This window comes from Cnephaeus nilssonii, assembly GCF_951640355.1.
Source record: "Cnephaeus nilssonii genome assembly, chromosome: 11".
NCBI lineage: Eukaryota > Metazoa > Chordata > Mammalia > Chiroptera > Vespertilionidae > Cnephaeus > Cnephaeus nilssonii.
Genome location: NC_137082.1, coordinates 30,898,264 through 30,925,922, shown reverse-complemented (window position 1 = coordinate 30,925,922; position 27,659 = coordinate 30,898,264). Strand labels below are relative to the sequence as shown.

Here is a 27,659-nt window from a genome sequence, read left to right as displayed (position 1 = left end):
CAATCCCCAGTGTGGGGTGGGGAGGGACATGAAGGAGGCAGCTGATCAAGGATTTTCTCTCATCACTGATGTTTCTATCTTTCTCTCCTTCTCCCTTCCTTTCTGAAATCAATAAAATATATATTTTTTAAAAATAGGGACATGATTTTGGATTATCTGGAAGGGTCCAATGTAATCACGTGAGCCCTTAAAAACAGGAGGAAGGTAGAAGAGTCAGAGAGAGATGTGGCAGAAGGGAAAGTCAAGGAAATTAGAAACAGGAGAATTTCTGATTCTCTGTTGCTGGGGCCCCACATGAAAAGCAAGAGAAGGAAACGAATCTGTCAAAAGCCAGTGAGCTTGGAAGAGGACCCAGAGCCTGAGATGGGAACTGTAGCCCTACTGATACCTTGATTTTAGTCCAGTGAGACCCTGAGCGGAGAATCCAGCCACGCTGTGCTGGGCCTCTGACTGACAGAAGTGTGAGCTAACAAATGAGTGCTGTCTGAAACTGTTAAGCTTGTAGTCATTTGTTACAGCCGCAATAGGAAACTACAGCGATCAGGAGATATTTGTGAAGTGAATGAATGTTGAATGAGTGAGTGAACATCCAGGGAAGGTTGGATACATTAAATATTCTGGGGAGGTGTGCTGGAGCTGGTGAGGACAATCGGGGCTGGGGAGGGACATGGGAGGTTGGCCAGCCAGGGAGGGAGCAAGGGAGGGCTCCAGGGCATGTCCAGCCCATCTTGCTCAGTCCCGATTGGCCGGAACCCAGCAGCAAGCTAACCTACCAGTCGGAGCGTCTGCCCCCTGGTAGTCAGTGCACGTCATAGCAAGCAGTTGAGCGGCCTTAGCATATCATTAGCATATTATGCTTTGATTGGTTGAATGGCCAACGGGACGCTTAGCATATTAGGCTTTTATTATATAGGATATTTTTTCATTGATTTCAGAGAGGAAGGGAGAGGGAGAAAGAGAAACATCAATGATGAGAAAGAATCATTGGTTGGCTGCCTCCTGCAGGCCCCCTACTGGGGATGGAGCCCGCAACCCGGGCATGTGCCCTTGACCGGAATCAAACCCAGGACCCTAGAGTCCACAGGCCAACACTCTGTCCACTGAGCCAAACCGGCGAGGGCAGCTATGTTCCTATTTTAAAGTCAGCAATATTGTACCTGCAAAATCCCTTCTGCCACTCATGAATGTACCACCAGGGGATGAAGGTCACGGAGGCCAAAATTCTGCCTCCAGGTGCCTACCCTGTAGCAAGCACTGTGCTTGCATTTGGGAAATTTCAGGGACTAAACAGACAAAATACCTTTCATTCATGAAACTTACATTATACTCCACAAGCAGTATAAAAACACAGCTTTCAGCCACATAGACACCCACATAGTTCAGATTTCTTTTGGTTGGGTGTTAAGTTAATTCCTGCCCCCGCCTCTTTTTTTTCCAACCAGGGAGGCCCAAGAATTTGTGGAGAAGTATGAAGGAGCCTTGGGAAAAGGGAAAGGCAAGCGACTCTACGCCTATAAGATGCTGATGACTAAGGTGTGTGATGCAGAGGCTGCAAACTTCTGAACTTGGGTGACTATCCCAGGCACCTCCCAGCCTCACCATTTGTGTCCAGCTCCCCCAGAATCCTGAGCGTGAGGTCCAGTTGACTATATAGCTGGTGAGCAAGATGACAGTCACAATGAATAACCCAGTCCCGGGGCAGCAGCTACCATCTCACGGAGCTCTGAGGAAGGTGTGTGAGGTCTTCTCCTGCCCACACCCCAGCCCAGTTTTCTCATGCTCTAAGCCAATGCAGGATAGAGAGCTTCGATGCAGAACTTCTCCGGGCCGCCCTCTGCCTCTGCTCCACCTCTAGGGCATCACTTCTTAGCCAAGATGCCTACAGCCTTGAGGGGCTGTCGGATGGTTGCCAAGAGACCAACTGGCAGGCTGTGTCTCCAGGGGCCTCGCCTGGCAGCGTTCATTACCCCTGTTGGCCTCAGCCTTGCAAGCCTATATTTTGTACTGATTTTATCAGCACCCTGACAGGAGATCCATCTTGGGGGAGGACTCACATTAATAAAGCTTATGAGACTGATATATAACACCAGATACTAGATTATTCATTCACAAGGAGAAATAACTGATACAAGAACCGGAAAACCTGAAGTCCACATCAGCAGTGCCTTTTTTTTCCCTTTTCAGTAGAGTTAGTTCTGTGGAAAGCTAAACCATAATCCCAATTCCAATCTATTAATTTGCAATGAAAAATTACTGCCATAGAAACCAAAATACTCAGAGCCCAGGTGGTGGGCAAATGCTCTCCTTATAGACAGACCTACACAGGAAGCCAAATAAGCCAAAGGTGATTTCTGAGCACAGAATCAGAACTAAGAAAAGTAGATGAAGCAATGGGACTGAAGTGCCCAATGTCCACCACCGGCCATTCCCCACAGCCCTCCCTCCCCGTCCTAGGGATATCTTTGCATTATCCACCAGTCTTATCCCTAGGAGCCCCCTTCTCCTCTCTCTCTTCTGATGGATGGTTTCCTTCCTTATTAAGTATTCATCCAATTCGGGTATGGTCAAAGCCTTCAGGTCTGGAAGCCTGTCTGATTCCTTCAGACAAAATCTCCCTTCATCCTCAGTGAATTTACAAAGGAAAATCTCGTTTCCTTCATGGACAAGTTCTTAGGAGACCTTTGTAATAATAGACACTGATCTGAGGAGCTTCTCCCTACTGCTTCTTTGCTGTTTCCTATGAATTTTAAAAATTCCAAATGGATTTATTTCCAGGGGCTGGGGTTGTTGGAAAGCAGCCCCCTGAAGAGTTGACAACTTTTCACCCAGCCAGCAGACAGGCAGCTACTGAGGTTTCTGACTGGTACAAACTCTGAGTATTGGAGCTGGGAAGAGACTGTGAAAAGGGGTGTGTGTGATGCTTTCCTTTTCTTCAGAAAACAAAAAACAGGCTATTGTTTCACCAGGAGACGAATGGGAAGCCATGGGCTGAGGCCTCTACCAGTCCCATCAGCATCGTGTTTAGCAACAATTCCTATCAGATTTAGGCACCTGGCTGTCTGCGAAAAGTGCTGGGAGAGTTGTAAGATTTCTTTTTTCCACTGAATTTCTGTTTTAAAGTAAAGGAAGTTGTATCTAAAGGTTGCTAACCCATTTGATTGCCCAAATCAGAAATTATATACAAAATTTCTAAATTCATATATAAACTGTTCAAACCTGGGGTTTTATCAGCCCTGTAGACAAATGCAACGTATTGTGCTGCCTGGCTTCTCTCTCACTCCACACCCGACTGAAAGTGAAGGCTTAGCATCCACCTCTGGCAGCCGGGGCTCACCGACTCCAAGGTGGTGCCTCACCCACATGTCGACCCCATGTTGACATGTCAACATCAACGTGCACCTCCAGCATGCCCCTCCAAGGCACAGGCAGCATGTTAATGAACTGAGGGTATTAACTGTCTAATTTCAGAAATGGATCAAGTTTAAGAGAGACTTTGATAATTTCAAGACTCAGTGTATTCCCTGGGAAATGAAGATCAAGGACATTGAAAGTGAGTATCTTGGTGTCCCTGTTTTTAGCTGGTTTACTGAAGAGTTTTTCAAGGGCTGGGACTGTGTTCTTGTCCCTCTGATTAGATTATTGTAGATCCTGTTGTACTGGGAAGAAGAACGGGCTATGGACTAGCTAGACAAAGATTTAAATTGTGTTTCTTCACTTTCTGATTCTGGGAGGTTAGGCAGATCCATTAAGCTCATAGAGCCTATTTAGAAGAAGAAAATATGGAGGTCAGGATGTCCATGCCACAAACTGATGTGAAAATTGGATCCATCACACACAAAAAGTGCTCAATAGCGTTAACGTCCTCCTCCTGCAACCCTTAACACCCCCATCGTTTCTCTCTCCAGGTCACTTTGGTTCTTCAGTGGCATCATATTTCATCTTCCTGCGATGGATGTATGGTGTTAACCTTGTCCTTTTTGGCTTAATATTTGGGCTAGTCATAATCCCAGAGGTAAGAAAGAACTTCGTATATCTTTGGATCATGTTCAGGCTTATCATCACCACCATCTTCATTTATATTAAATACTTTCTGTTTTACAAAGAATAAGTCATTCATTTTAGATTCTATACTCACATCAATTGCCCAGATAGCTCAGTTTAAAAAAAAAAAAAAAAAGGAACCAAAATATTTCTGAATTAAGATGTGGGCTCTATATTTTTCTACCTCTCATTTTACGTTAACATCAGTGGATAATTAATATCTCAGTGAGTTTTTCTTTCTTTTACCCTGAAGAAAGAGAGAGAGAAAGAGAGAGAGGAGGAGGAGAATGCATTTTATCATAATTTATTTTAAAAAAAACACATTGGATTTGACTAGTGCTCCTCACTATTCTTTCAAATATCATCCTATTGTGAATATAGGCAGATCCTTGCCTATCAGTGAGCAACTGAGAAACAAAAAAAGGAATAAGTGCCTTGTGCAAAGCTACACAGTAAATTTGGGGTGATGAGACCCCAGGTCTTCGGAGTGTGGGCCTCGGATCTTTTCCAACAACGCCGCTGGTCCATTAAGCATCGAACACACGAATTGCTACGGTCCTGCCTGAGCTGTTTGGTGCTGGTGCTGGGTACACACGTGGATTCACTTCAGAAACTTTCCCGTAACTATCTGTCTGCATTTAGTATTTTCTTCCGTCCAGGTTTATTAATGGTTTATTGATCCCTGTTTTGCTATAACTGGTTCCATGAGTATATGAAGTCAATTCTAACTTCTCTGCATGTCTGTTTATTAGGAAATTAAAAGGACTTCCATGTAATGTGAATTAAACCAGATTAGTTGGAAGTGGCTGATGGTGTATTATAATAGTGCTTGGTAGCAAAGAAGTGTTACATTATTTATAAAACCACTGAATTCTTGTCTACATAACTTACAAGTGTACTGACAAATATGTCATTAACTAGCCTCTATACTCTTTTATACACATACCTGGAAATCCAGGGTTATGAGTCCACTTAGTCCTATGTATATCCTTAAGCCAGTATCACTCTCCAACCTGGAAATAGGGATTTTAAACTTTCTGGCGAGTGTGTACAAATGCTCTTCCACCAGGCCTGGTTCCCCCAGGGGAGAAATATTGCCAGAGGCCAACCAGAAATTTCATTTGGTCCCTCCGTAGCCAAGGAAGTGTCAGTTTTCCCAGAAGCCACTGGGGAAATTTACCTTCACAGAGCTTTTGCTTTCTTCCTGGGAGTTTTTTTATTCCAAATGAATTTATTCCCATGAGAAGAGAGCACATAAAAATGCTGTGGGCCTATAAGACATCACTGGCAATGCAGTGGTTCAGAAAGAAGTTGAGTAAGTTTAAGGACAATGGGGTAGGTTTTTTTCCTAATAAGATGGAAAGGTGGTAGATAAAATGCTCTTCTTTACTTTTTCACATTTTTAACCTACTTTTATTGATGTCAGAGAGGAAGGGAGTGGGAGAGAGACAGAAGCATCCATGATGAGAGGGAATCATTGATTGGCTGCCTCCTGCATGGCCCATGCTGGGGATCCAGCCCACAACCCAGGCATGTGGCCTGACCGGGAGTTGAACTGTGACCTCCTGGTTCATAAGTCGATGCTCACCCAAGTGGTCGGGCTTTTTCACATTTTCCACAATAAGTGTGTGTTACGTGTAAAATCAGGAACATGATTGATGTCATTTAAAGAAGAAAACGGGTGTGCCTGTTCTGAGAAGGGAAGTCTCGGTGTGCTTGTATTTTCTCCACATATAATTGTGTCATCCTGCCCTTACAAGGTACTGATGGGCATGCCCTATGGGAGTATACCCAGAAAGACAGTGCCGCGGGCTGAGGAAGAAAGAGCCATGGATTTTTCCGTCCTTTGGGATTTTGAGGTACCATTGCCAACATGCCAATGAACTTCTGTTTTGTGATTGTGAGCTCTAAAAACTGCATGAATACACAAGACATGTTGCATTTAATTATTGAAAGCCCAGTGCTTTATTCAAATAGAATTCCAGCACTATGCAAAATGAGTCAGCCAACTATGTCCTCCTCGGTCCCCTTCATGGGTTCCTCTGTGCAGGCACACATGCTGATGGATATGAGCCCCCATGAGAACACTGCTCCCCGCATTCTGCTAGATCAGTGTAAGCTGATCTACCACATGGTTTTCTCTCCCTGTGCCCACATGAAGACCCCAAGTCTATTGCTATTGCAGCCTTCCCCCAAGTGTGACATGGCATCTTCAAGTGAATGTCCTATTGTTCCATAAATTCCAACATCTACTTAACCAAACACACACCTTTTCCCCATCTCCTTTATTGGAACCATGGTCCATCCAATCATTAAGTCACCCTACGCTTTTCCCTCTTACCCACCCCTCTCCCCCCGACACACACACACACATGCAATCAATCACTGTGTCTGAGCCTATCTACTAAATATTTCTAGAATCGGTCCCCTTTTTCCCATCCCCCTTACCTCTCCTTTGAATAATACCCCACTACATCTCTACGCCCTGCCATGGGCATGGATGAGTCCGTGTCGGTACCCCTTTGCATCTGCCATCCAGACACCAGGACCACTGTCGGAGTCTTCTACCTCTGCTCCCTGCCTTGGCTTGGCTCCTTCAGTCTCCATTCCCTCTGCTGCCAGAGCGATCTTTTTACAATGCAAACCTGACCCTATCTTCCCTACCTCCAATATTTACTTATTCCCACTCCCAAATGGAATAAAACCCAGTGTTCTGAATTGGGTTTACAAAAGAACTATTCATGGCCTAGCTTGGCTGTTCCCTACTTCTTCAGCCCCTTATCTACCTAAGACCTCACACTTTATGCCCCAATGTTATCAAGTTTGGGGGAAGTCCCTGGATGTAACACTTTTGGTGCCTCCCTGCCTTTGCTCAGGGTCTCATGCTCAGGTTAAGAATTTGGAGCTATTTGTGCATGTGCACGTGCATACACACACACACACACACACACACACACACACACACACACCCCTTATTCCTAGTTTTATCCCTAATGTTAACCACACTCTCCTCTCTGTCCTATATCTCTGCACTCTGTATAATGGAGAAATAGAGAGAATGAAGAAAGAAAAGAGGGGGAGACATGGAGACATGGATTGACTTGGGAGCAATTGGGGGAAGTGAAGGGAAGAACAAGAGTGTCCAGAACGCTTCCTTCCTCCCTTCAGACTCCCGCTAAACCCCTGAGAAAGAAATGCCTGGTAGAATGGAAGTGTCTGATGACTGCGCCGAGCTTACAAACCCAGAGCATTTGGGTTTGCTGTCCCACAGGGCTACATTAAATACTCTGCTGTCTTCTACGGCTACTACAACGACCAGAGGACCATCGGGTGGCTGAGGTACAGACTGCCCATGGCTTACTTTATGGTGGGGGTCAGCGTGTTCGGCTATAGCCTGATGATTGTCATTAGATCGTAAGTATGACTGTCTTATTTACAGGTTTTTCATTTTCTTCATACAGACATCCTACTCCCACGGCCACTCTGTGCCCACTTACCTTCTTGTAGGGGATTTAGACAGAAAAAAAACACACAAATAAACAAAGCAAAGGCAGATTGTCATATGTGGTATAAAAGATAAACAGGGTAATGTGGGAAGTTCTGTGAAATGGGAAACTCCTTTAGGTGAGGCTGAGAACTGCCAACCATGCTGAAAGTCTGGGGCACAGCATTTTAGACAAAAGAGGAGCATGTGCAAAGGCCCTGAGGTAGGAAATAGCCTAGTGAATTCCAGGAACTGCCAAAGGCCACTGTGGGTTGTATGGTACTGAGTAAGGTAAGACTAGAGAAGTTTGCAAGACCTGTTTTTGCTTTCCCCAGAGCTCAGCTTTCTCTAAAAAACTCTTCTGTTCCTCTATAGCTCTAGCTTGCATGTGGGAATCCAGGCTGGTACTTATGGTGATATAAACAGTACGCCTAAATGAAAGTATGGTGTCCTCACGGGCCCCAACTCCACCTGTCTCCATGTTCAGAAGTGGACTTGGTTCTTAATTTTGTCTTAATTATGTCTGTGGTTCTTAATTCATACTCTCTAAAGAAATGTTGACCCATCCCATGAACTGCCTTCTTCTTAGTCAGGGGACCCCAATCAGTAAAGGCGGGTGCAGGGTGGGGTGTCACAGTCTCCTACGTACACCTGACCACCAGGACTCACCACCTTCGGCGGGGCCACAAAGGGTCACTTCTCCCGGAAGAGCAGGGGTAGCTGAGTCTGCAGAAGAGGAGTAGAGAACTCTCAAAGACTAATTAGAATCCTTAAAGGGAAAATGCTACCGTTCATGAGAGCCTGTCCAGCCCACAACAGTGACCATGTGGCTGTCCAGCTCTATCAAGCAACAGGGAGGAGAAACACAAAAAACAAGGAGACAGGCTTGGGTTTATTCTTGGCCTCCTGTGGTTACGTTTTTCCCTGCAATTATCCCAGATAAGTATAAGGATATGAAATGTTTCCCTGATGAACCAAAAAGCTAACTAAGCCGACCAAGCCCCTGGAATAGCAAATCTCAAAAGCCAACACGTAAGATAGAATTAGATAGAGTGCACCCTAACCCCCATCACCCCCACCCGCTTACACACACACACACACGGTGTCTGATAGAGCCCCTGCTCTGAATTTTGTGATTCCCACAGAGCTGACCCCCAGAGAGACTCCACAAAGAGCGGTTGCGGATAGGGTGGGATGAAATATGTGGGTAACAAGGCAGGTCCAAGGTGCTTTAAGAAAAGGATGTCTGTGTTACCTGGGTGCAGTACCAGCTGTCTCAAGGCTTATTGGATTTTACATCAGAAAAAATACATTTTCTCTTGAAGAAAATAGACAAATTAGAAGAGGCTGTTTCTCTGTGAGAACGGAGTTCTAAAACATTTGCAGGCAAATCAAGTCACAGGAAATCAGACATTGGGGTAAAAAGCATGGTTCAGTGTCCTGCAGGCTTCTTATTACACAACTGACACCATAAGTGCTCGCAGGGGACTCTGAATTTGAAGGGAAAGTGCCCCAAATCCAATCTCTCTTGGCACAAGTACCTGCATGGTTCATTCCCTTCCTCAGATGTCTGCTACCTGTGCCCATGGATGGCTCAGGCCACGGTTCCCTTGGGCTGACTCAGGAAAGACAGGGCAGATATAACACCAGTGCTGTGCACCCTACAGGATGGCCAGCAACACCCAGGGCAGCACCAGCGAGGGGGAGAGTGATAACTTCACATTCAGCTTCAAGATGTTCACCAGCTGGGACTACCTGATCGGCAATTCAGAGACGGCCGACAACAAATATGCCTCCATCACCACCAGCTTCAAGGTAGCCACCCCGGGCAGTTCCCACTTCCTGGGGGGACTTTGCGTACCTCCAGTCATTGGGAGACTTCTCCCAGCTGGGGCATGGCAAGTAAGATCACCAAGTAGCCGAAACCGGTTTGGCTCAGTGGATAGAGCGTCAGCCTGTGGACTCAAGGGTCCCAGGTTCAATTCCGGTCAAGGGCATGTACCTTGGTTGCGGGCACATCCCCAGAAGGGGGTGTGCAAGAGGCAGCTGATCGATGTTTCTAACTCTCTATCCCTCTCTCTTCCTCTCTATAAAAAATCAATAAAATATATATTTTTTTAAAATCGCCAAGTAACCTGTGGCAAGAACTTTACCAGCAGCAGGAGCCCAGCTGTCAAGCCTTCAAGAAAAAAATGCTCACAGCTGGTACCCACCATCTATTTCTTAACATGTCAGAGAATCATGTTTGTTGGGGCCTGGGCCTGCCTATATCCCTGTGGATGTGCTTTTGGCTTAGAGACATGAAAGGATGTGTTTGGGGTGGAGTTTCTCAATCTTTTACACATGTTTGAATCACCTAAGGAGCTTTAAAAATCTTCTCAGTCCCACCCATAGAGATTCTGGTGTGATAAGTGTGGGGTGGGGTGCTGGCATTGGATTTTTTTTAAAGTTCCTTAAGTGATTAGAACACCCAGAAAGAGTTGAGAACCCTGGTTTGGAAGTATGGGAATAAAGGAATCAGTTATGTGTACAACTCCACACTTAATTATCACCTTAACTGGTTCACAAGGGAGATATGAGATGACCTACAAATAGGCCTCTAGTTGTTTTATAACTAGAGGCTCAGTGCACAAAATTCGTGCAAGAGTAGGCCCTCGCAGCCCCGGCTTCGTCCGGAAGGTTGTCCGGACGGTCCGCTGTTAGGCCATTTCGTCGATTTGCATATTACACTTACATTATCCTATACAATAAAGAGGTAATATACAAATTGACCCTCACACCCTCACACAAGATGGCCGCCCCCATGTGGTCAAAGATGGCCACCACAAGATGTCTGGGAGGGGAGGGTAGCTGTGGGCGATCAGGCCAGCAGGGGAGGGCAGTTAGGGACGACCAGGCCAGCAGGGGAGGGCAGTTAGGGGCAACCAAGGCTGGCAGGGGAGGGAAGTTAGGGGCTACCAGGCTGGCAGGGGAGGGCAGTTGGGGGCTACCAGGCCAGCAGGGGAGGGCAGTTGGGGGCAACCAGGCCAGCAGGGGAGGACAGTTAGGGGTGACTGGGCTGGCAGGGGAGGGCAGTTGGGGGCGATCGGGCCAACAGGGGAGCAGTTAGGCGTCGATCAGGCTGGTAGGAGAGTGGTTAGGGGATGATCAGGCAGGCAGGCGGGCGAGTGGTTAGGAGCCAGCAGTCCCAGATTGGAGAGGGTGCAGGCTGGGCTGAGGGACAACCCTCACCCCCCCCCCCCCCCCGTGCACTGGGCCTCTAGTTCAATAAACCAGGGGATAACCAAATTAACAATGGCAGAAGCTGTAACACTGAAGCACTGTACCTCTTATTTTTTTCTCCATGACTGTAAAAACCATTCAGAGTTATTGATAGTTCAATATTTCTCCTGTCTGATCAGTCAAACTGACTCCCAGGGCCTGGCAGAAATCATATTTATAACACAACTGTGCTTGTTTTTTGTTTGTTTTTTTGTCTTCTTCCGTCTCCTCTCTCCTGACCCTTCCTGGGAGGAGAAGTGAGCTGCTGCCCGCTGACCAATGCCTGCAGATGGCAGATTCACCCATCAGGACAGGGCTTGGGCTCAGCAACTCACTTACATGGGTTTTGTGAACCCCAGAGTCCTGTCAGCTTGGCAGTGGGTAGAGGAGGGAGCTGACTCAGTCCGCGCCCCCCCCCGCTCCCCACACACTTCTTCTCACAGCAATGGGGAGCCTCTGATGGAGCATCCAAGGACAGGGTAGAAGTCAACGGGGCCTTTGTCTCTTCCTCCTGACCTACCAGCAAGAGACAAAGAAGGTCAATGCCACCCTAGCCGGTTTGGCTCATTGGATAGAATGTCAGCCTATGGACTGAAGGGTCCCCGGTTCGATTCTGGTCAAGGGCACATGCCCAGGTTGTAGACTCGATCCCCAGTAGGGGGCGTGCAGAAGGCAGTCGATCAATGATTCTTTCTCATCGTTGATGTTTCTATCTCTCTCTCCCTCTCCCTTCCTTTCTAAAATCAATAAAAATATGTGTTTTTTTAAATGTTTAAATAATAAAATAAAATGCTATGAAGCACTTTGAACATCTGGGAAAGAGAAGGCTTCTCTTCTGAGTCTATTGAAAAACAAGATAATACACTTACATAACAGGGCACATGTTGTGAGAATGGTGTGTGTTAATGTATATTAACTGCCTGAAGAGTTAGTTAAACCTGAACCTGAACACAGTAACTGTAAATTAGTTGCCAAAATCTCCTTCCAGGTACTTTTGTATCTAAGAGACTTCATTCTTCATCGTGGTCTGCCATATACTAATTGCGTCTTCATAAAGTTATGATTACAGGAGAAAAGGTTAATAATAAAAAATCTATTGTATTTTTATACACTAGCAGCAAACAATTAAAAATAATTTTAAATTCCATTTTTAATAATATTATATAAATTATAAAAATTCCTAGGAATAGGTTTAACCAAAAGAAATGAAGATTGCTATACTAAAAGTATAAAATATTGCTGAAAGAGATTTGAAAACTCTAAATAAATAGAGAGATATACCATCCTCATGGATTAGGACAGGGGTCACCAAACTATGGCCCAGGGTTCAAATCCAGCCTGCTGCCTATTTTTGTAAATAAAATTTTATTGAAACAAAGCCATGCCCATATATTCATATGGTATCTGTGGCTGCTTTCATGCTACAAAGCATAGCTGAACAGTTGTGAGAGAGACCATATAGGATTTCCTATCTGGCTTTTTATTTAAAAACTAGAGGCCCAGTGCACGAAATTCATGCAAGAGTAGGTCTTCCTTCCCCCAGCTGTCGGCATCAGCTTCCCTCAGGCACCAGGGACCTGGGCTTCCCTCGCAGCCCTGGCTTCGTCTGGAAGGCCGTCCAGTCTAATTAGCATATTATGCTTTTACTAGAGGCCCGGTGCACAAAATTCGTGCACGCGGGGAGGGGTGTCCCTCAGCCCATCCTTCACCCTCTCCAATCTGGGACCCCTAAAGGGATGTCTGGCTGCCCATTTAGGCCCGATCAGGCCTAAACGGGCAACCAGACATCCCTCTCACAATCCAGGACTGCTGGCTCCCAACTGCTCGCCTGCCTGCCTTCCTGATTGTCCCTCACCGCTTCTGCCTGCCAGCCTGATCACCCCCTAACCACTCCCCTGCCAGCCTGATTGATGCCTAACTGCTCCCCTGCCAGCCTGTTTGCTCCTAACTGCCCTCCCCTGCCGGCCTGGTCACCCTTAACTACCCAACCCTGCAGGCCTGGTCCCTCCCAACTGCTCTCCCCTGCAGGCCTGGGTCCCCCGCAACTGCCCTTCCCTGCAGGCCCGGTCGCCCCCAACTTCCCTCCTCTGCCAGCCTGGTCACCCCTAACTGCCCTCCCCTGCAGGCTTGATCGCCCCCAACTGCCCTCCCTTGCAGGCCTGGTCCCTCCCAACTGCCCTCCCCTGCTGGCCTGATCTCCCACAACTGCCCTCCCTTGCAGGCCTGGTCCCTCCCAACTGCCCTCCCCTGCTGGCCATCTTGTGGTGGCCATCTTGTGTCCACATGGGGGCAGCCATCTTGTGTGTTGGGAGTGATGGTAAATTTGCATATTACTCTTTTATTAGATAGGATTATTATAGAAAGTTTGGCCAGAATTTTTTTATAGAAAAAGCCAGCCCCTAGATTAGAAGACTCAATAATAAGAATCTATTTTAATCTATGTGATCTATAGGTTTAAAACAATCCCAATCAGTTACTGGAATTTCTCTGATCCTTAATATCTGAGATATGGGTAATAATACAGTATTAATTTCTCTGTTGGTTCATTGTTGAGATTAGGAGGGGAAATGCATGGGAAGTGTTTAGCACCACATCTGGTACGTGGTAATTATTTAATAAATCTAAGCTTCTGTCATTACGTGGACCAGAATAACAGTAGCAGCAAAATGTGTTTCCTTTCTTTTTTAAACGGTTTTATTGGATTTAGAGAGAAGGGAAGGCAGAGGGAGGGAGGGAGAGAGAGAGAGAGAGAGAGAGAGAGAGAGAGAGAGATCAATGTGAGAGAAATATCAACTGGTTGCCTCTTATACGCACCTCGACTAGGGACTGAACCCCACTCTGGGCATGTGCCCTGACTGGGAATTGAACTGGCAACCCTTTGGTGCTCCCGACGAAGCTCAATCAACTGACCCACACTGGCCAGGGTTTTCTTAAAGGAAAGAACTAATTCTCCATAAGGCAACAGTGCTTAATATCACCACTCCATATTATTTCACTTACAGAAATACAGAAAGGAGTCATCCCAGGAACACAACAGTGGTTCCTGTTGGCTCCTGGCCTTACATTACTCACATCTCATTTTCACACATTAAGGAATCAATAGTGGATGAACAAGAAAGTAACAAAGAAGAAAATATTCACCTGACAAGATTTCTCCGCGTCCTGGCCAACTTCCTCGTCATCTGCTGTTTGTGTGGGAGTGGGTACCTCATTTACTTTGTGGTGAAGCGATCCCAGGAATTCTCCAAAATGCAGAACGTCAGCTGGTATGAAAGAAATGAGGTAAGGAGGGCATCTCTATGGAAGTGAATATTAGGGGCAAATACTGAAATTACACTGGTTCCTGTGCCATTCAGCTAAAGACTTGATTTAGAAAGTGAAATTACATCTCTTTCTAGTCTAGTAGTGCAAACATCTTGAACAAAGTCACCCATTAGGCTTCTGTAGCTAGATAGAGCTGGATTTAATTAGCATGTCAGTCAGGATAGCTTTTAAACACAGCTGTTAAAAAGGTGATCCTTTCTTCACAGCTCTATAGTGCCATATGTCATAAATCAAGTGTTTATTAATACATGGCTAGGTTTCTGGGCTTCCTTTTCTATTCCATTGATCTATTTGTCTACTCCTGCACTAATAACACACTCATAAACCATAGCTTTATAGTATGTCTTGTTATCTGGTAGAGTGATTTTCTCATGGAGATCCACAGTAAAACACATTAAAGTTTTATTGTGATTATATTGAATCCATAAATCTCTTTTGGAAATTTGACATCTGTGGTAGTTGGCAAAATGGTTACAAATTCTTCCCACCCTTGTATACATATTTCTTTGCAATGTGATTTTCTAGCTCCTCCCACGAAGAGGTGGCATCTTTTTTCCCATCCCTTGAATCCAGCTGGGTTTGGCCATGTGACTTGCTTTAGCCAATGGGACAGTAGCTACCATGATACAAGCAGACTTGAAAAGTGCTTGTGAATTGGAACTTACTCTCTTGGGAATCCTGAGACCTCCATGATTTAAACAATTCCAGCCTGGCTGGTGTTGCTCAGTGGTTGAGTATCGACCTATGAACCAGGAGGTCACGGTTTGATTCCAGGTCAGGGCACATGCCCAGGTTGTGGGCTTGATCCCCAGTAGGGGGCGTGCAGGAGGCAGCCAATCAATGATTGTCTCTCATCATTGATGTTTCTTTCTCCCTCTCCCTTCCTCTCTCTGACATCAATAAAAAACATTTTCTTTTAAATTAAAAAATAAATAAATAAGTCCAGACTAGCCTACTGAATAATGAGACATGGCCCAGTTATCTCATCGCCCCAGGTGATAGACCATCAACCACCAGACATGTGAATGAAGCCAACAACCATCAGCTGACCATAGATTCATGAATGAATCCAGGTGAGGCAGCAGAACCATCTAGCTAAGCCCAGAAACAAATACTGACCCACAGAATCATAAGCTTCCTGTCTTCCAGTCTCCTGAGATGATGACGGCTATCACGGTGACTCTTACCTAATTCACAGCTTTACAGAACACAAAGCAGTGCCCCCTAGGTTAACTCATTTACTTCTCAAAGAAAGTTTGCTCTTTTTTTTTTTTATATCAATACTAATAAGCAACAGTCATGATGGCAACCAGTTGCAGAGCAATTATGATGTGTGGGACATATGCTAACTGCTCAGGGCATGTTGGTGCCTTCGCCAGGGTCACACAGCAAGTTGTAGAGACCCCAGGGCATCTCCAGAGGCAGAGGAGGGGACAACAAGGAGAGGGAGATGCAGGGCCCTCGGGGTGCAGAGAAGGTGACCAACCAAGTGATGTTGATGAGGCAAGTAACCCAGGCTTTGCTGATCTCTCAGGTTGAAATTGTCATGTCCCTGCTTGGGATGTTTTGTCCCCCTCTGTTTGAAACGATCGCTGCCCTGGAGAACTACCACCCACGCATCGGGCTGAAGTGGCAGCTGGGGCGTATCTTTGCACTCTTCCTGGGGAATCTCTACACGTTCCTCTTGGCCCTGATGGATGACGTCCACCTCAAGGTAAAGACCCCAAACTCCCCCCAGCCCCTGGTGCCCACCAAATTCCCTTGTTTAGATATAATACTCTCCTGATGCATGCGTCATATCAGTCAAGTAAATTTTGGAAAGCTCAGAAAAATAAAATGAACAACAAATAATCCCAGAATATGACCCAAGACAACCACCATTAACCATTTTGCTGCAGTTCTTTGCTGTCTTTTTCTTAGGTTGTCTTTATTCCCATCTTGTACGTGTCAGTTGGTACTCAATATTTAATCTGCAGCCTTTCCCATATGGTTTCATAGCTGCCGTGAGTGTTTATCAGCCGAGTAAGTGTCCACGGAGATGATATGTCATAATGAGCTTAACCTTTCCTCATTGCTCACTGAATGGTTATGGAGCCCTCTGTGTCAGGTCCTCAGGGTACAGCAGAGAGTGAAACACAGTCCTGTTCCAAGGGTGTTCACACTCTGGGCCAGGAGACAGGCTCATCCATTACAGATGCTGCAGGATATGCTTCAATGGGGCAAGCCCAGGGCAGCACTGCAGTGCATTCGAGGGGCTGCAGCACCCCCTGAGGAACCTTAGCAGAGACTGGAAACAGCAGAGGGAACAGCTGGTGCAAATAGAGAACTGCAGGATGGCTGAACAGAGTAAAGGGGGAGAAGTGAAAAATGAAACTGGGGAAGGCCCAGATGATGAGGCTCCTGCTCCTTACCCCTCCCTCCTCATTATTGAGCTGCATGGATTTTTTTCCTGAGGTTAACAGGGAAGCTATAAGAAGGTTCTAAGCATGGAAGTAATTGGATCTGGCCCTTGCCCATCGCTCCATCCTCATCTCTGGCTTCCCTCCTACTCCAATAGACTGCTCCACCCTCCTAAACCTCACATTTCCTCCTCAGGGCAAACTTCTCTCTCTCCACCCTTCTCCCCATGTTTGACTATCTGACTAATCCTCCCTGAGGTTTAGGCTCAGATCTCTTTGTCTCCCCAGGAAGTCTTCTCTGGCTGCCATTGTCTGATGTGAATTTTCTCGATCCTCAGAGAAAATTTTCCATAGCTCTTACCACTCTACTCTATAACTATTTGTTCATCTCTGTCACTTATGAGACTGAACTTTCTGAGGAATGCTCCATCTCTTGTTCACTTCTGTGTCACCACTGCCTCTATGTCCAGAATAGACCCTGAGTCAATTATTCTCAAAAGAAGAATGAATGATTGGATGGATGGATGGATGGATGGATGGATGGATGGATGGATGGAAGATAACTTCATGGAAAAGACCCAAGGACTTTGGCCAATTGCCCCCTCTTCTGTTTAGATTTGGGGGGAATCCACTGAGGGGTAGGCAGATATGAGGTGGTAAGGTTGTGGCATGTGCTGGCTTCAGTTGTTCCTGTGGAAACAGTTGGGCCATCCCTGGTTCCTTCCAACCCCGCATCTCCATCTTCTGTTCCAGCTTTCTAATGAAGAGACAATAAAGAACATCACTCACTGGACTCTGTTTAACTATTACAACTCCTCGGGGTGGAACGAGAGTGTCCCCCGGCCACCCCTGCACCCTGCTGACGTGCCCCGCGGCTCTTGCTGGGAGACAGCCGTGGGCATTGTGAGTAGCTGTGCTCTCTTGAAAAGTCATCCCTGTTCTCAATTATTTTTATTCTTTTCTTGTTGTGTCCATTTTTAAGCCACCAAAATGTCCAGGCAGTATTTCTTAGGAAAGTTCCACTTTTTCACTTTCCCATTTTTTTCAATATCCATATATTTCTCTATATGCTTCATTCATTAATCTAATGTTTTTCTTTATTTAGAGTTTTACTGTAGATTTCACTGCAAGCCTAAGGTTCTCCACCTGGAGAACAATGACTCCTAAAAATTGGATTCAGGAATTTGTGTGTATGTGCATCTGTGCATTTTTCTGTAAAGAGAATTAATGGTTTTTATTAGAGACTCAAAATTAACAACTGCTATTTCCCTTTACCCACTTTTACCACCATTCCTGTAACTTGCACAGGCGGACTTTAAAGCCTAGTGTTCTTGGCCTTCATAGGCAGAACTTAAAATATTCACAGGTCACACAGGTCAGCTGCCTTCTCTTCCTCAATTCCACCTCTCTGCATGGGGTTTTTCTTCATCAGCCACCCCACTGAGATGCAGAGTTTATTACTTTTCCATGGGTCCCCTGAAGAACCCACTCTCATAGAGCATCAAACAACAGTGTTATTAACTGAGGGTGATGAAGTACAATGAAAGAGGGAATTACATCACACACCCCATTGAATACTGCCTACAAGTTCACCACCTGCAAAGCCCGCAGGGAAAAAGATCTGTTCTTGCCCATGGAGGTCCTGAGGGCCCTTTCTTCCCACCTGCTTCATGGAGAGCTCAGACTCACCATCTCTTCCTCCTCCAGTCCAGATTCCCATGTTCTTCAAATCCTCCTCGTCTTCAAGGTGTAGAGCCACTGAGCTTCCCCAGTTCCTGCATTCAACTCATCACAATATGTAACAGAGAAAGAATCTTCAAGTCAATAAAACCAATCCTCTTTAGAAGGCCATAGAGAGTTCGTTACCTACATGATTCTTTTTAAATATTCTGCCATATAGTCTCTCATTTCCTGCCCCACATCCTTGGGAGGTATCTCTCTTGCCCTCCTCCCTCAATGCCCATCACTGTTCCCATCACTGATAAAAGTTTGTATCTTTCTGAGCTAGTTGATAATGATGGGTTTGAGGCATTATGTCCTCCACCACCTCCAGCCCAAGCCCCAGAGCATCACCTTGCACAGAATGGAGACCTGACACATGTTGGGTTGTCTATTACTTAGAACATAAACCTGAATTCTTACTGAGGAGTAATTCTGAAAATTCATCAGCTGTTCATCCAGAAATAATTCATTCATCAATTTGGAGAATATAAAAATGAATAAAGCAGACCCTGGACTTTCTAGGAATTCCAAGTCCACTAGATGTCTTAAAGTCTGTGATATTATCTGGTAGATCTTTAAATTTTCCCCCAAGAGTAATAAATTTTTACCTCTTTTGCCATGTGCCTCTGTGAAAAACCTACATTATTTTCTCTATATAACAAGAAAAAAATCTTTAGCCGGAGGTAAAGAAAGCCAGCTGTTGTCCCTGGTGACAAAGATCAGATTCAGTCTTAGCTGGGGCCGCTGGTATTTCAGAGCTAGTGGCTAAAGTAAGGGGCAAGCCTTCAGATCCTGCATCTGTGCTGATAACTGCCAAGCTTTGGGCATTACCGGTGTGCCAGGCAATTTGCATACATAATCACTAAGCTTCCCATTAAACCTGCAAGGTTAATATTATTAACTTCAAGAGGTTCAGGGACTATTTCAAAGCAATACCATTAGTAATTATAGAGCTGAGACCTATATACGAATGTTTCAAAGCCTGGATCTTTGCTCTGCACCACCACCACTGTGCCTCCAAATTCAGAGGATCACAGAGAAGAATGCAGGTGGGTGGGGGAGAGTTTGCATGGCTGCAGTCAGTTTGGAGAGGTGGGCAAGGTCCAACCCTGACCACCCGTTCCTCTGTGTTCCTCCTTGCAGGAATTCGTGAGGTTGACGGTGTCCGACATGCTGGTAACGTACATCACCATCCTGCTGGGGGACTTCCTGAGGGCTTGTTTTGTCCGGTTCATGAACTACTGCTGGTGCTGGGACCTGGAGGCTGGATTTGTACGTCTCACAGATATTCCGCAGGAAGTTGTTTGAACCATCCCCTTTGATAGAGTCACAGGCATCTTGTGCATTTCTTTAGATGTTTAATGCCAGTCTCTGCTCTGTGAAGTAGAAAAGTATTTAATGTGCATTTCCTTTAAGTGTTTATCTGCCTTTTCCCAATGAAATTAACCATTGACATTCTTATCTGGAAAATGGAGGCGTTTGGCCTTGGGAAAGGTGGACCACACACTTCATTGCTGAGCCGAGAAATGCCAAAGCAGCATCGATTCTCACCAGGGAAGACAAAGAACACTAGACTTCGAAGTCCACACTGTGCAAGCTACAGAAACAGAGTGCAGTGATAAGAGAAAATGGTAGCTCCTAACTTTTTAAAGTATATTTTTCTTGATTTCAGAGAAGGGAGAGGGAGAGAAAGATAGAAACTTCAATGATGAGAGAGAATTGTTAATCAGCTGCCTCCTGCACACCCCACACTGGGGATGGAGTCCACAACCGGGCATATGCCTTGACCAAGAATCGAACCTTGACCTCCTGGTTCATAAGTTGACCCTCAACCACTGAGCAACACCGGCTGGGCATGGCAGTTCCTAATTTATGAAACTCTAATGACATCCTAGAATGCAGCAGGGCAGATGGGGACATGAATGTTTCAGAAATTTCCTGAAACACTCCACGAACACGGTAACCATTGGTTCTGTCTTCTGGATTGTGTTTGACTAACCTCTTTGATTCTTATTCCTCACCTGGCTACTCCTCTTCCCCATCTACCTGGGAGACTGCTCATTCTAAATGTGTGTCATTTCCTCTCTCAAGTGGCCTTCTATGATCTGGCAGAACCCAAGACCCCATCTCTCCTGTGAGTCTCTACCTAAACACCTCACTTGCCCACCCAGTGGTCACTGGTCTTGGGAGGGACCTCCCCCTTAACCAAGCTCCAACTTTTGTTTACTATGTCATCCTCATCCTCGCCGGCAGCAAGGTACTTGGCCCAGGTAAGGGCCCAAGTATAGGTCACTGTCATATTTTTTCTTTTAGTCACCAGCCATAGTTTACACAGGCCTACTCAGTGAGGAAAACTTCACATCTTATCTGAGAACAATGGTGCAAGAACCTCGTGCTCAAAAAAGATGGCATCTTTATGTCATGACATTGCTAATATGTCATTGCTCTCAAATTAATTTATTAAGTTCAACAAAATCTCAAAATAATCCTAAGGTTCATTTAAAAAATAATCTTGTGAAAATAACCTGGAAAATAATTAGAACAGCAGAATGAAAGGGACTAGACCTATCCTTATATTAAAACATACTCTAGTCCTAGCCAGTTTATCTCAGTGGATAGAGCCTCGGCCTGAGGACTGAAATATCCCGGGTTTGATTCTGGTCAAGGGCACATACATTGGTTGCAGGCTCCATCCTCAAGCCCATGTGTGGGAGGGAACCAATCAATGTGTTTCTCTCACATCGATGTTTCTCTCTCTCTCTCTCTCTCTCTCTCTCTCTCTCTCTCTCTCTCTCCTTTCCTTCCATTCTCTGTAAAAACCAATGGAAAAATATCCTCAGGTGAGGATTAACAACATCAACAAATGAAGTTGTTTCTTAAAAAAAAAAAAAAAACCTCTGAAGCTATAGAGACTAAAACTGGTACTAGGGAATGGACAAACATATCAATGGATAGGACAGAAAGTCCAAAAATAGGTACAATCAATATGGGAATTTAATTAACAATACAGGAGTCTTTCAAACCAGTGGGAAAACAAAGAATTATATAACAAATGGGTTGAGACAACTGGTTAACCACTGGAAAGGGAACTATATCTCTCACTTATTTTACCTAAATAAATAAATTGCAGCAGAATCAAAGTTTTAAACATCAAAATATGAAGTCATAACTTTCTAAAAGAAAGCATGTCTATATATGCTAAGTATATGCGCTGACATGCACTGACCACCAGGGGGCAGACTCTCCGACTGCTAGGTTAGCTTGCTGCTGGGGTCCAGCCGATCAGGACTGGGTGAGAAGGCCAGACACGCCCTGGAGCCAACCTCCCGCGGTCCCTCCCCAGTCTCTAAAATATTTCTTCTAATTCATTTCCTTTCAATGTGCACGGATCCGTGCACTGGGTCTCTAGTATAATATAAAACTTATAATGTTGGGATGAGGCAGATTTTTCTAAGCAAATACAAAACCCAGTAGATAAAAAAAGGTTTTTTTAAATATTTTAAAATGTTAAATTGTAAATTCCCAAGATTTAACCTTCATGTGTTTGGATTTGTACATACTTCCTCCTTTGATCCATGCTTGCCTGACCTTCCTTTTTCTTTCTCCTAACTTCTCATTCCTCCTTCTCTCATTCCCGTAACCTGTTATCTCCACTCCTGGAAGGCAAATTGGGAAGTAGGTTTAACCATGTTTCATGAGGACCCTGACTCCCCAGTGCTCACAAATGTGTATTCTTTCAAATACTTCACAAATCTCCCAAACTCTAAGTCAGGCTGAAAATATGTATCTAGCTACGCTTTTTCTTTTCCATGAATGCTCTAAGACTAGAGAATGCTGAGAAGGAGAAAAGAGAATTAGGGGAGTGACTTACTTATTTTTGGTTTTTGTTTTGTTTTTTAAGCTTCTTTCTCAAAGTCCTCGTTTAATCATTTGCATTTTCATTATTTATTAGAATTACTCCTTGATTATAATTTCAAGGTGCATTTCTGATAAGAGCATTGATGACATGTTCTCTTGGGGGCCAGGGTCCTCTCAAGAGTACACAGTCAGCCCACAGGCCCTAAACGGTAAAAGCCCTCACATTTTATTCTTGAAAAGGACATTGAAAAAGGTTTCCACTTTGAGAACTTCCAACTATTTCTTTAAAAGTTGAAGGGTGTCCCCCCCCCCAAAAAAAAATGTATACATACACTTTGAATAATTATAAAGGAAGTGTTTATTAAAATACATTTCATTTTTAAAATTGACCTATCAGCTATTAAAGTGTGTATGCACTTTGGGGGGACACCCTGTATGTTAAAGAAGCAGAACCCTGAATCAACAGTTCCTCTCTCTGGGATGGAGAGGCCCTGGCTTGGTAGTAGTGTCTGGCTGACACCATCTAACATGTTTTCTTTTTCTCCTCCCTCCCTCCCCCTCCTTATCTCTTGGCAGCCTTCATATGCTGAGTTTGATATTAGTGGAAATGTGCTTGGTTTGATCTTCAATCAAGGCATGATCTGGTGAGTTACCCAGTTCATCTGGGGATCACCTCATTTGGGGAGTCCGAAGACTGGAATCTCAGGCTTGGCTTTTTCAACTATCTGGGAGAGGCTGGAACTCCCTCCTTTCGCGTGAAAAACAGGGGGTGGCACTAGATCAGAACCCCCAGTGTCTGCCCACCCCTGTGCTCTGGTGGGCAGAGTGAGGGAAGAAGAGAAGAGGTGGAGAGAGAAGGAAAACAGAAAGAAGAGGAGACAGGGGAAGGAGAGAGGGAAGATGGCAGAAAGGAAAAAGTGGGGAGGGAAGGGAAGGGAAGGGAAGGGGAGGGGAGGGGAGGGGAGGGGAGGGGAGGGGAGGGGAGGGGAGGGGAGGGAAGGGAAGGGAAGGGAAGGGAAGGGAAGGGAAGGGAAGGGAAGGGAAGGGAAGGGAAGGGAAGGGAAGGGAAGGGAAGGGAAGGAAGAAGGAGAGAAGGAGGGAGATAAATGAACTAAGGAACTTCTTCCTCTGAGGAGTGAGTTAGAGGAGGTTGTATAACTTCAGCCAAAGACTTTCAAGATGCCAATGGCTCAATGCAAGTCAATGTCCAATTCTCTTAATTTGAGAACTTTTCAAATACTTTTCTGAGCAGTAATGTTATTTTAGGGAGACCATGGAGAAAGGGACAGGAGGCCGTATAATTTGCTAGATGCCTGGTGCTGAGGCAATAATGCTCAGAGTGTCTCCTTCTGAGGAATGAATGGCTATGGTGTGGTGATAAATGTCCTGGTTAAATGGGAGGCCCCTTCCCTTGGGACCTGCAGAGAAGGCGGGGCCTCCTCCCCCTAACCCATCAATCCCATTTCCTTCTGCCACCCTTCCCTGGCCTCTCCTGCTGCCAGGCCAACCAGGTGTGTGTTTCTGCCCCTCCAGGATGGGCTCCTTCTATGCTCCAGGACTGGTGGGCATCAACGTGCTGCGCCTGCTGACCTCCATGTACTTCCAGTGCTGGGCGGTGATGAGCAGTAACGTGCCCCACGAACGCGTGTTCAAAGCCTCCCGATCCAACAACTTCTACATGGGCCTCCTGCTGCTGGTGCTCTTCCTCAGCCTCCTGCCAGTGGCCTACACCATCATGTCCCTCCCGCCCTCCTTTGACTGCGGGCCGTTCAGGTGCACAGCCTTGGTTGCCTGAGAGAAGCTCCCCAGCCCCCGGGCAGTCTGCTCAGAGAGCAGTGGCTCAGAATTCCAGTTCTGGTGTCACATCAGCCTGCGAAAGGCCATGGAGCTTTGGGCAAATCATTAGTGCTGCTCAGCAGTTTTCTGCAGGATGGAAATGTCCTATGTCTGCACGATCCAATATGGTAGCCACCAGCCACGTGGCTGTTGAATACTTGAAATGAGGACCGAGAAATTGACTTTCTAATTTTCTTTCATTTGATTTAATCTTAGTAACCCAATATGGCTAATGGCTACCATATTGGACAGCACAGTTCTAACCTTTTAACATATGGATAAATAACGTAACAGGGATGGGGGTGGGGGGGTGGGAGGAGTTGGTATTCTGAAGATGAAATGACCGTATACAGTATTGACAAGCGCCATTCAAATGTGAAGCAGCTACTGAGACGCTTGACTGGGACTCCACGTTTTGCAGAGCATTTGCCAGCACTGTGGGTTCAGGGTATACATCAGACTAGTTTGGGAGACTGGACATTGTATAAAGAGATCAATAATTGTGTAAGGAGGTACATTGAGAAATCTGTGCATCTACTGCTCTCTTTCCAAATGTGAGACCTTCTAGAAAGCCCTCTCTCTACTCCATAAAAAGGAGTCTGTGGTTAAAGCAATTTGGAACATGCTGACTCTTTTATCCGCCACCTTCTCACTTAGAAATGCTTGATGCAGCTCCTGTGCTAAAGGTGTGGAGGAGTCATGCAATAAGATGTGCAAGCTAATGTTTCTATCCTTATTGGCCACAGACCCTTTCTTCATGTAACGCCCATCAGGGCCGGGAGTAGGGTGAGGTGCCCACCCTGCATTTGCACGAGCCTCAGAGTGAATACCTCCTTAAATTGTGCACCCCAGAGCCTCACCCGCCTCATCCCAGTCCCTGATCAACACCCTTTGGGAAATGCTGCTCGGTTTATAAAGGACTTAGCTGGATACAGCCCGGTAGTTAGTGCCCCACAGGGAGTGTCCTGGGAGCTCAAAGGAGGGAGTAGCAGGAGTGCTCACAACAGACTATAATCTGGCTGCTCAGAGGTTCAGACAGAAGGAAAAGGGGGGCTAGATGTAGAGTAGAAGGCCTGAATGCCAGGCTGCAGGGAGAACCACATGGCACAGGTGGTGGAAGCCTTCCTGACCAAGGTTTGGAGGGCTGGGCTCTGGGTGCAAATGCCAGTGCCCCTCTGCTGAGGCTGCCCGCCTGTCCCCAGGCAGGAGGCCAGTGAGTGGGCCTGTGCCATGCAGGTCCTCACCCGCTGCCCCGCCCCGCTTCATCTGCTACCCTGCGAGGCCCTGACAGCCTCCACCCAGATGGCAGGGGAAGGGACCTGAAGATGGAACTCAGCAGGAAACATGGCTGCCACCTCCTTCCTGTCACTCCTCTTATCAAAACCCATCAACGGCTGGAATATTCATCCCGTAGATATGTTCATAGCTTCCTCTCACTTGCTTCAGGTCTTTATTCAAAGGTCAGTGAGGCCTTCCCTGGAGACCCTAACTAAAATGCCACACACACACACACACACACACACACACTCTCACACACTCACACACACTCTCTCTCTCTCACACACACACACACACACACAAACTTACCATTGTTCCTGCTTATTCTACCTCCTTACTAACATCTACATGCCATTCCTTCTGCCTATTTATCTTGTTTGTTGTCTGTCTCCTCCACCAGGACATAAACTCCATGAGGGTGTGATTTTTGCTTCCTTTTTCATGGCTTTATACCCACTGTCTAGAAAAGAACCCTGGGTCAATGCTTAAACTAGACCCTTCACTTCACAGAAATTCACTTTTACATGGAGGGATTCAAGGTTTAGATTCGTTCCAGACAAGCAATATAAATGAATGAAATGGGCAGCGTTGCACAGCATATAGTTAAAAATAGGGGTTGGTAAACTGTAGCCCATGGACCAAATCCAGACCACCAACCTGCTTTTATAAACACAGTTTTATTGGAACACGGCCACATCTGTTTGCTTACATATAATCTACAGCTGCTTTCTTGATACCACAGCAGAAGTGAGTAATTCCAACAGAGACCTTCTGGCTCACAAAACCTAAAATCTTTATTATCTGTCTCTCTTCAGAAAAGAATTGCCAGCCCTCTGATTTAGAGCATAGATTCTAGAACCAGCTCTGTCACTTGCCAGCTGGGTCATCTTGAGCAACTTTCTTAGCTCCCTACACCACAGGTTCATGCCTATAAGATGGAAATAACAGTAGGGCCTACCTCATAGGGTTGTTTTGAGGATTTAGTGTGTTATTACTTGTAAAGTGCTTAGAGGAGTGTGCAAATCCATACTAAGGCATATATGCAAGTTTGTTAAGCCTGAGTCCTGCCCAAGTTGGGGGTAGCTGGTACCCATCACAATGCTATGAGGTAAGAAGTATTATCTACACCAGGGATCAGCTAACCTTTTCTGTAAAGAGCCTGATAGTAAAAAATCGAGAGGCACCATGGTGTCATCCATCACGTCAGCCTTTAGAGAACTATTCCCATGCATGAGAAGCTCTGTGTTGGTCCCATGGCTATATTACAGGCAATTTTCTCCCATGAGCATGTAGGTGAACACCCATAAGATGTCAGCCGCAGGAGGCCAATGTAGTTTGAGAAGTTGTGAGGGCACTGACCTGGCTATAATCCCGAGCCAAAAGGGCAGCCCCTTGGGGGACATTTTTATTTGCAGTCCATCAGGGGCAGATCTGTGGTTCTTCCCGCTCAGTGGTGAGCGGCAGCTTTGGGAGGGGCATGCACACAGTCATGTGCCGTGTGAGCTTTGCAGCATGCTGTAATGTGTCCTCTTCTTTCCAGTGGGAAAAACAGAATGTATGACGTCATACAAGAGACCGTTGAAAATGATTTTCCAACCTTCCTGGGCAAGATCTTTGCGTTCATCGCCAATCCAGGCCTGATCATTCCAGCCATCCTGCTGATGTTGTAAGTTAGCCAAGGCCCCTGGCTCGGCCTCATTGAAACCTCCCCTTCATAGTTGAAACTTCCTTAGCAGAACTTTCTTTCTTGCCCTCTTCGTCTGGATGTCCCAGATGCAGATCCTGAGACAACGATTCAAATGCAGGTAGTTTTTTGGGGGAAGAGAGTTGGGTAGACAAACAGGAAGCTGCTTTATTATCATTGGGATGATGTTGGTCCTGCTGGAGAATTCTGGAAAACAGTGTGCTTCAGAGTTACCTCACTCAAGGGTAGGGATCTGGGGCATTTGCACACCAGCTCCCATCAGTCACTGGTTGAATGCTGCTGGGAATCTCGGGAGGGGAGAGGCGTTGGTTCATTGACCAGCAATACAGGCCAGGAATATTCCCAGGGAGAATGGTTTCTGTGCAGGGGGCTGCCGGGGAAGCTCCGGGCAAAGAGGAAAAGGTACTGGCAGCTGCAAGTTTTCAGGGAGCATATTGAAAGATAGGGGCCAAGGAATATGGGTGGGTGCTGATAGTGTCTGTAACACCCTCCTAAACATTCACTGGAAATATCAAAGACCTCTGGCTCTGAGTCTCTGAGAAACCTTGGGGGCTGGTTCAGCCTGTCCCTGCAGGGCCCCTGGGACTTCTCCACCGAGCATCCTGTGCCCTAGAACATCTGGCTCCTTCATTCATCACTATCCCTCTCAAAGACCGAGAAACCCCTCAGGATGGTGGGTGGGTCTGAGGATATCTGTATCTCCAACACCAGCCCCGCACCTAGGGCAGAGTAGGAGAACAATGAAAGCTCT

At 45.9% G+C, this 27,659-nt stretch overlaps 1 protein-coding gene across 1 annotated transcript in view; it reads left to right on the top strand.

The window, feature by feature from the left end:
- The window catches only part of TMC2 (transmembrane channel like 2), a gene marked incomplete at both ends in the record, with an annotated part of 49,397 nt that overhangs the window by 15,540 nt on the left and 6,198 nt on the right, over positions 1 to 27,659 (top strand). The window contains 13 exons of the mRNA XM_079784947.1: positions 1,443 to 1,533; positions 3,469 to 3,550; positions 3,906 to 4,012; positions 5,802 to 5,900; positions 7,313 to 7,455; positions 9,193 to 9,340; positions 13,880 to 14,068; positions 15,645 to 15,824; positions 17,263 to 17,412; positions 19,375 to 19,503; positions 22,666 to 22,733; positions 23,623 to 23,862; positions 26,744 to 26,869. Of these exons, the coding sequence (XP_079641073.1) occupies positions 1,443 to 1,533; positions 3,469 to 3,550; positions 3,906 to 4,012; positions 5,802 to 5,900; positions 7,313 to 7,455; positions 9,193 to 9,340; positions 13,880 to 14,068; positions 15,645 to 15,824; positions 17,263 to 17,412; positions 19,375 to 19,503; positions 22,666 to 22,733; positions 23,623 to 23,862; positions 26,744 to 26,869 (1,752 nt within the window). The remainder of the gene's footprint in view (positions 1 to 1,442; positions 1,534 to 3,468; positions 3,551 to 3,905; positions 4,013 to 5,801; positions 5,901 to 7,312; positions 7,456 to 9,192; positions 9,341 to 13,879; positions 14,069 to 15,644; positions 15,825 to 17,262; positions 17,413 to 19,374; positions 19,504 to 22,665; positions 22,734 to 23,622; positions 23,863 to 26,743; positions 26,870 to 27,659) is intronic.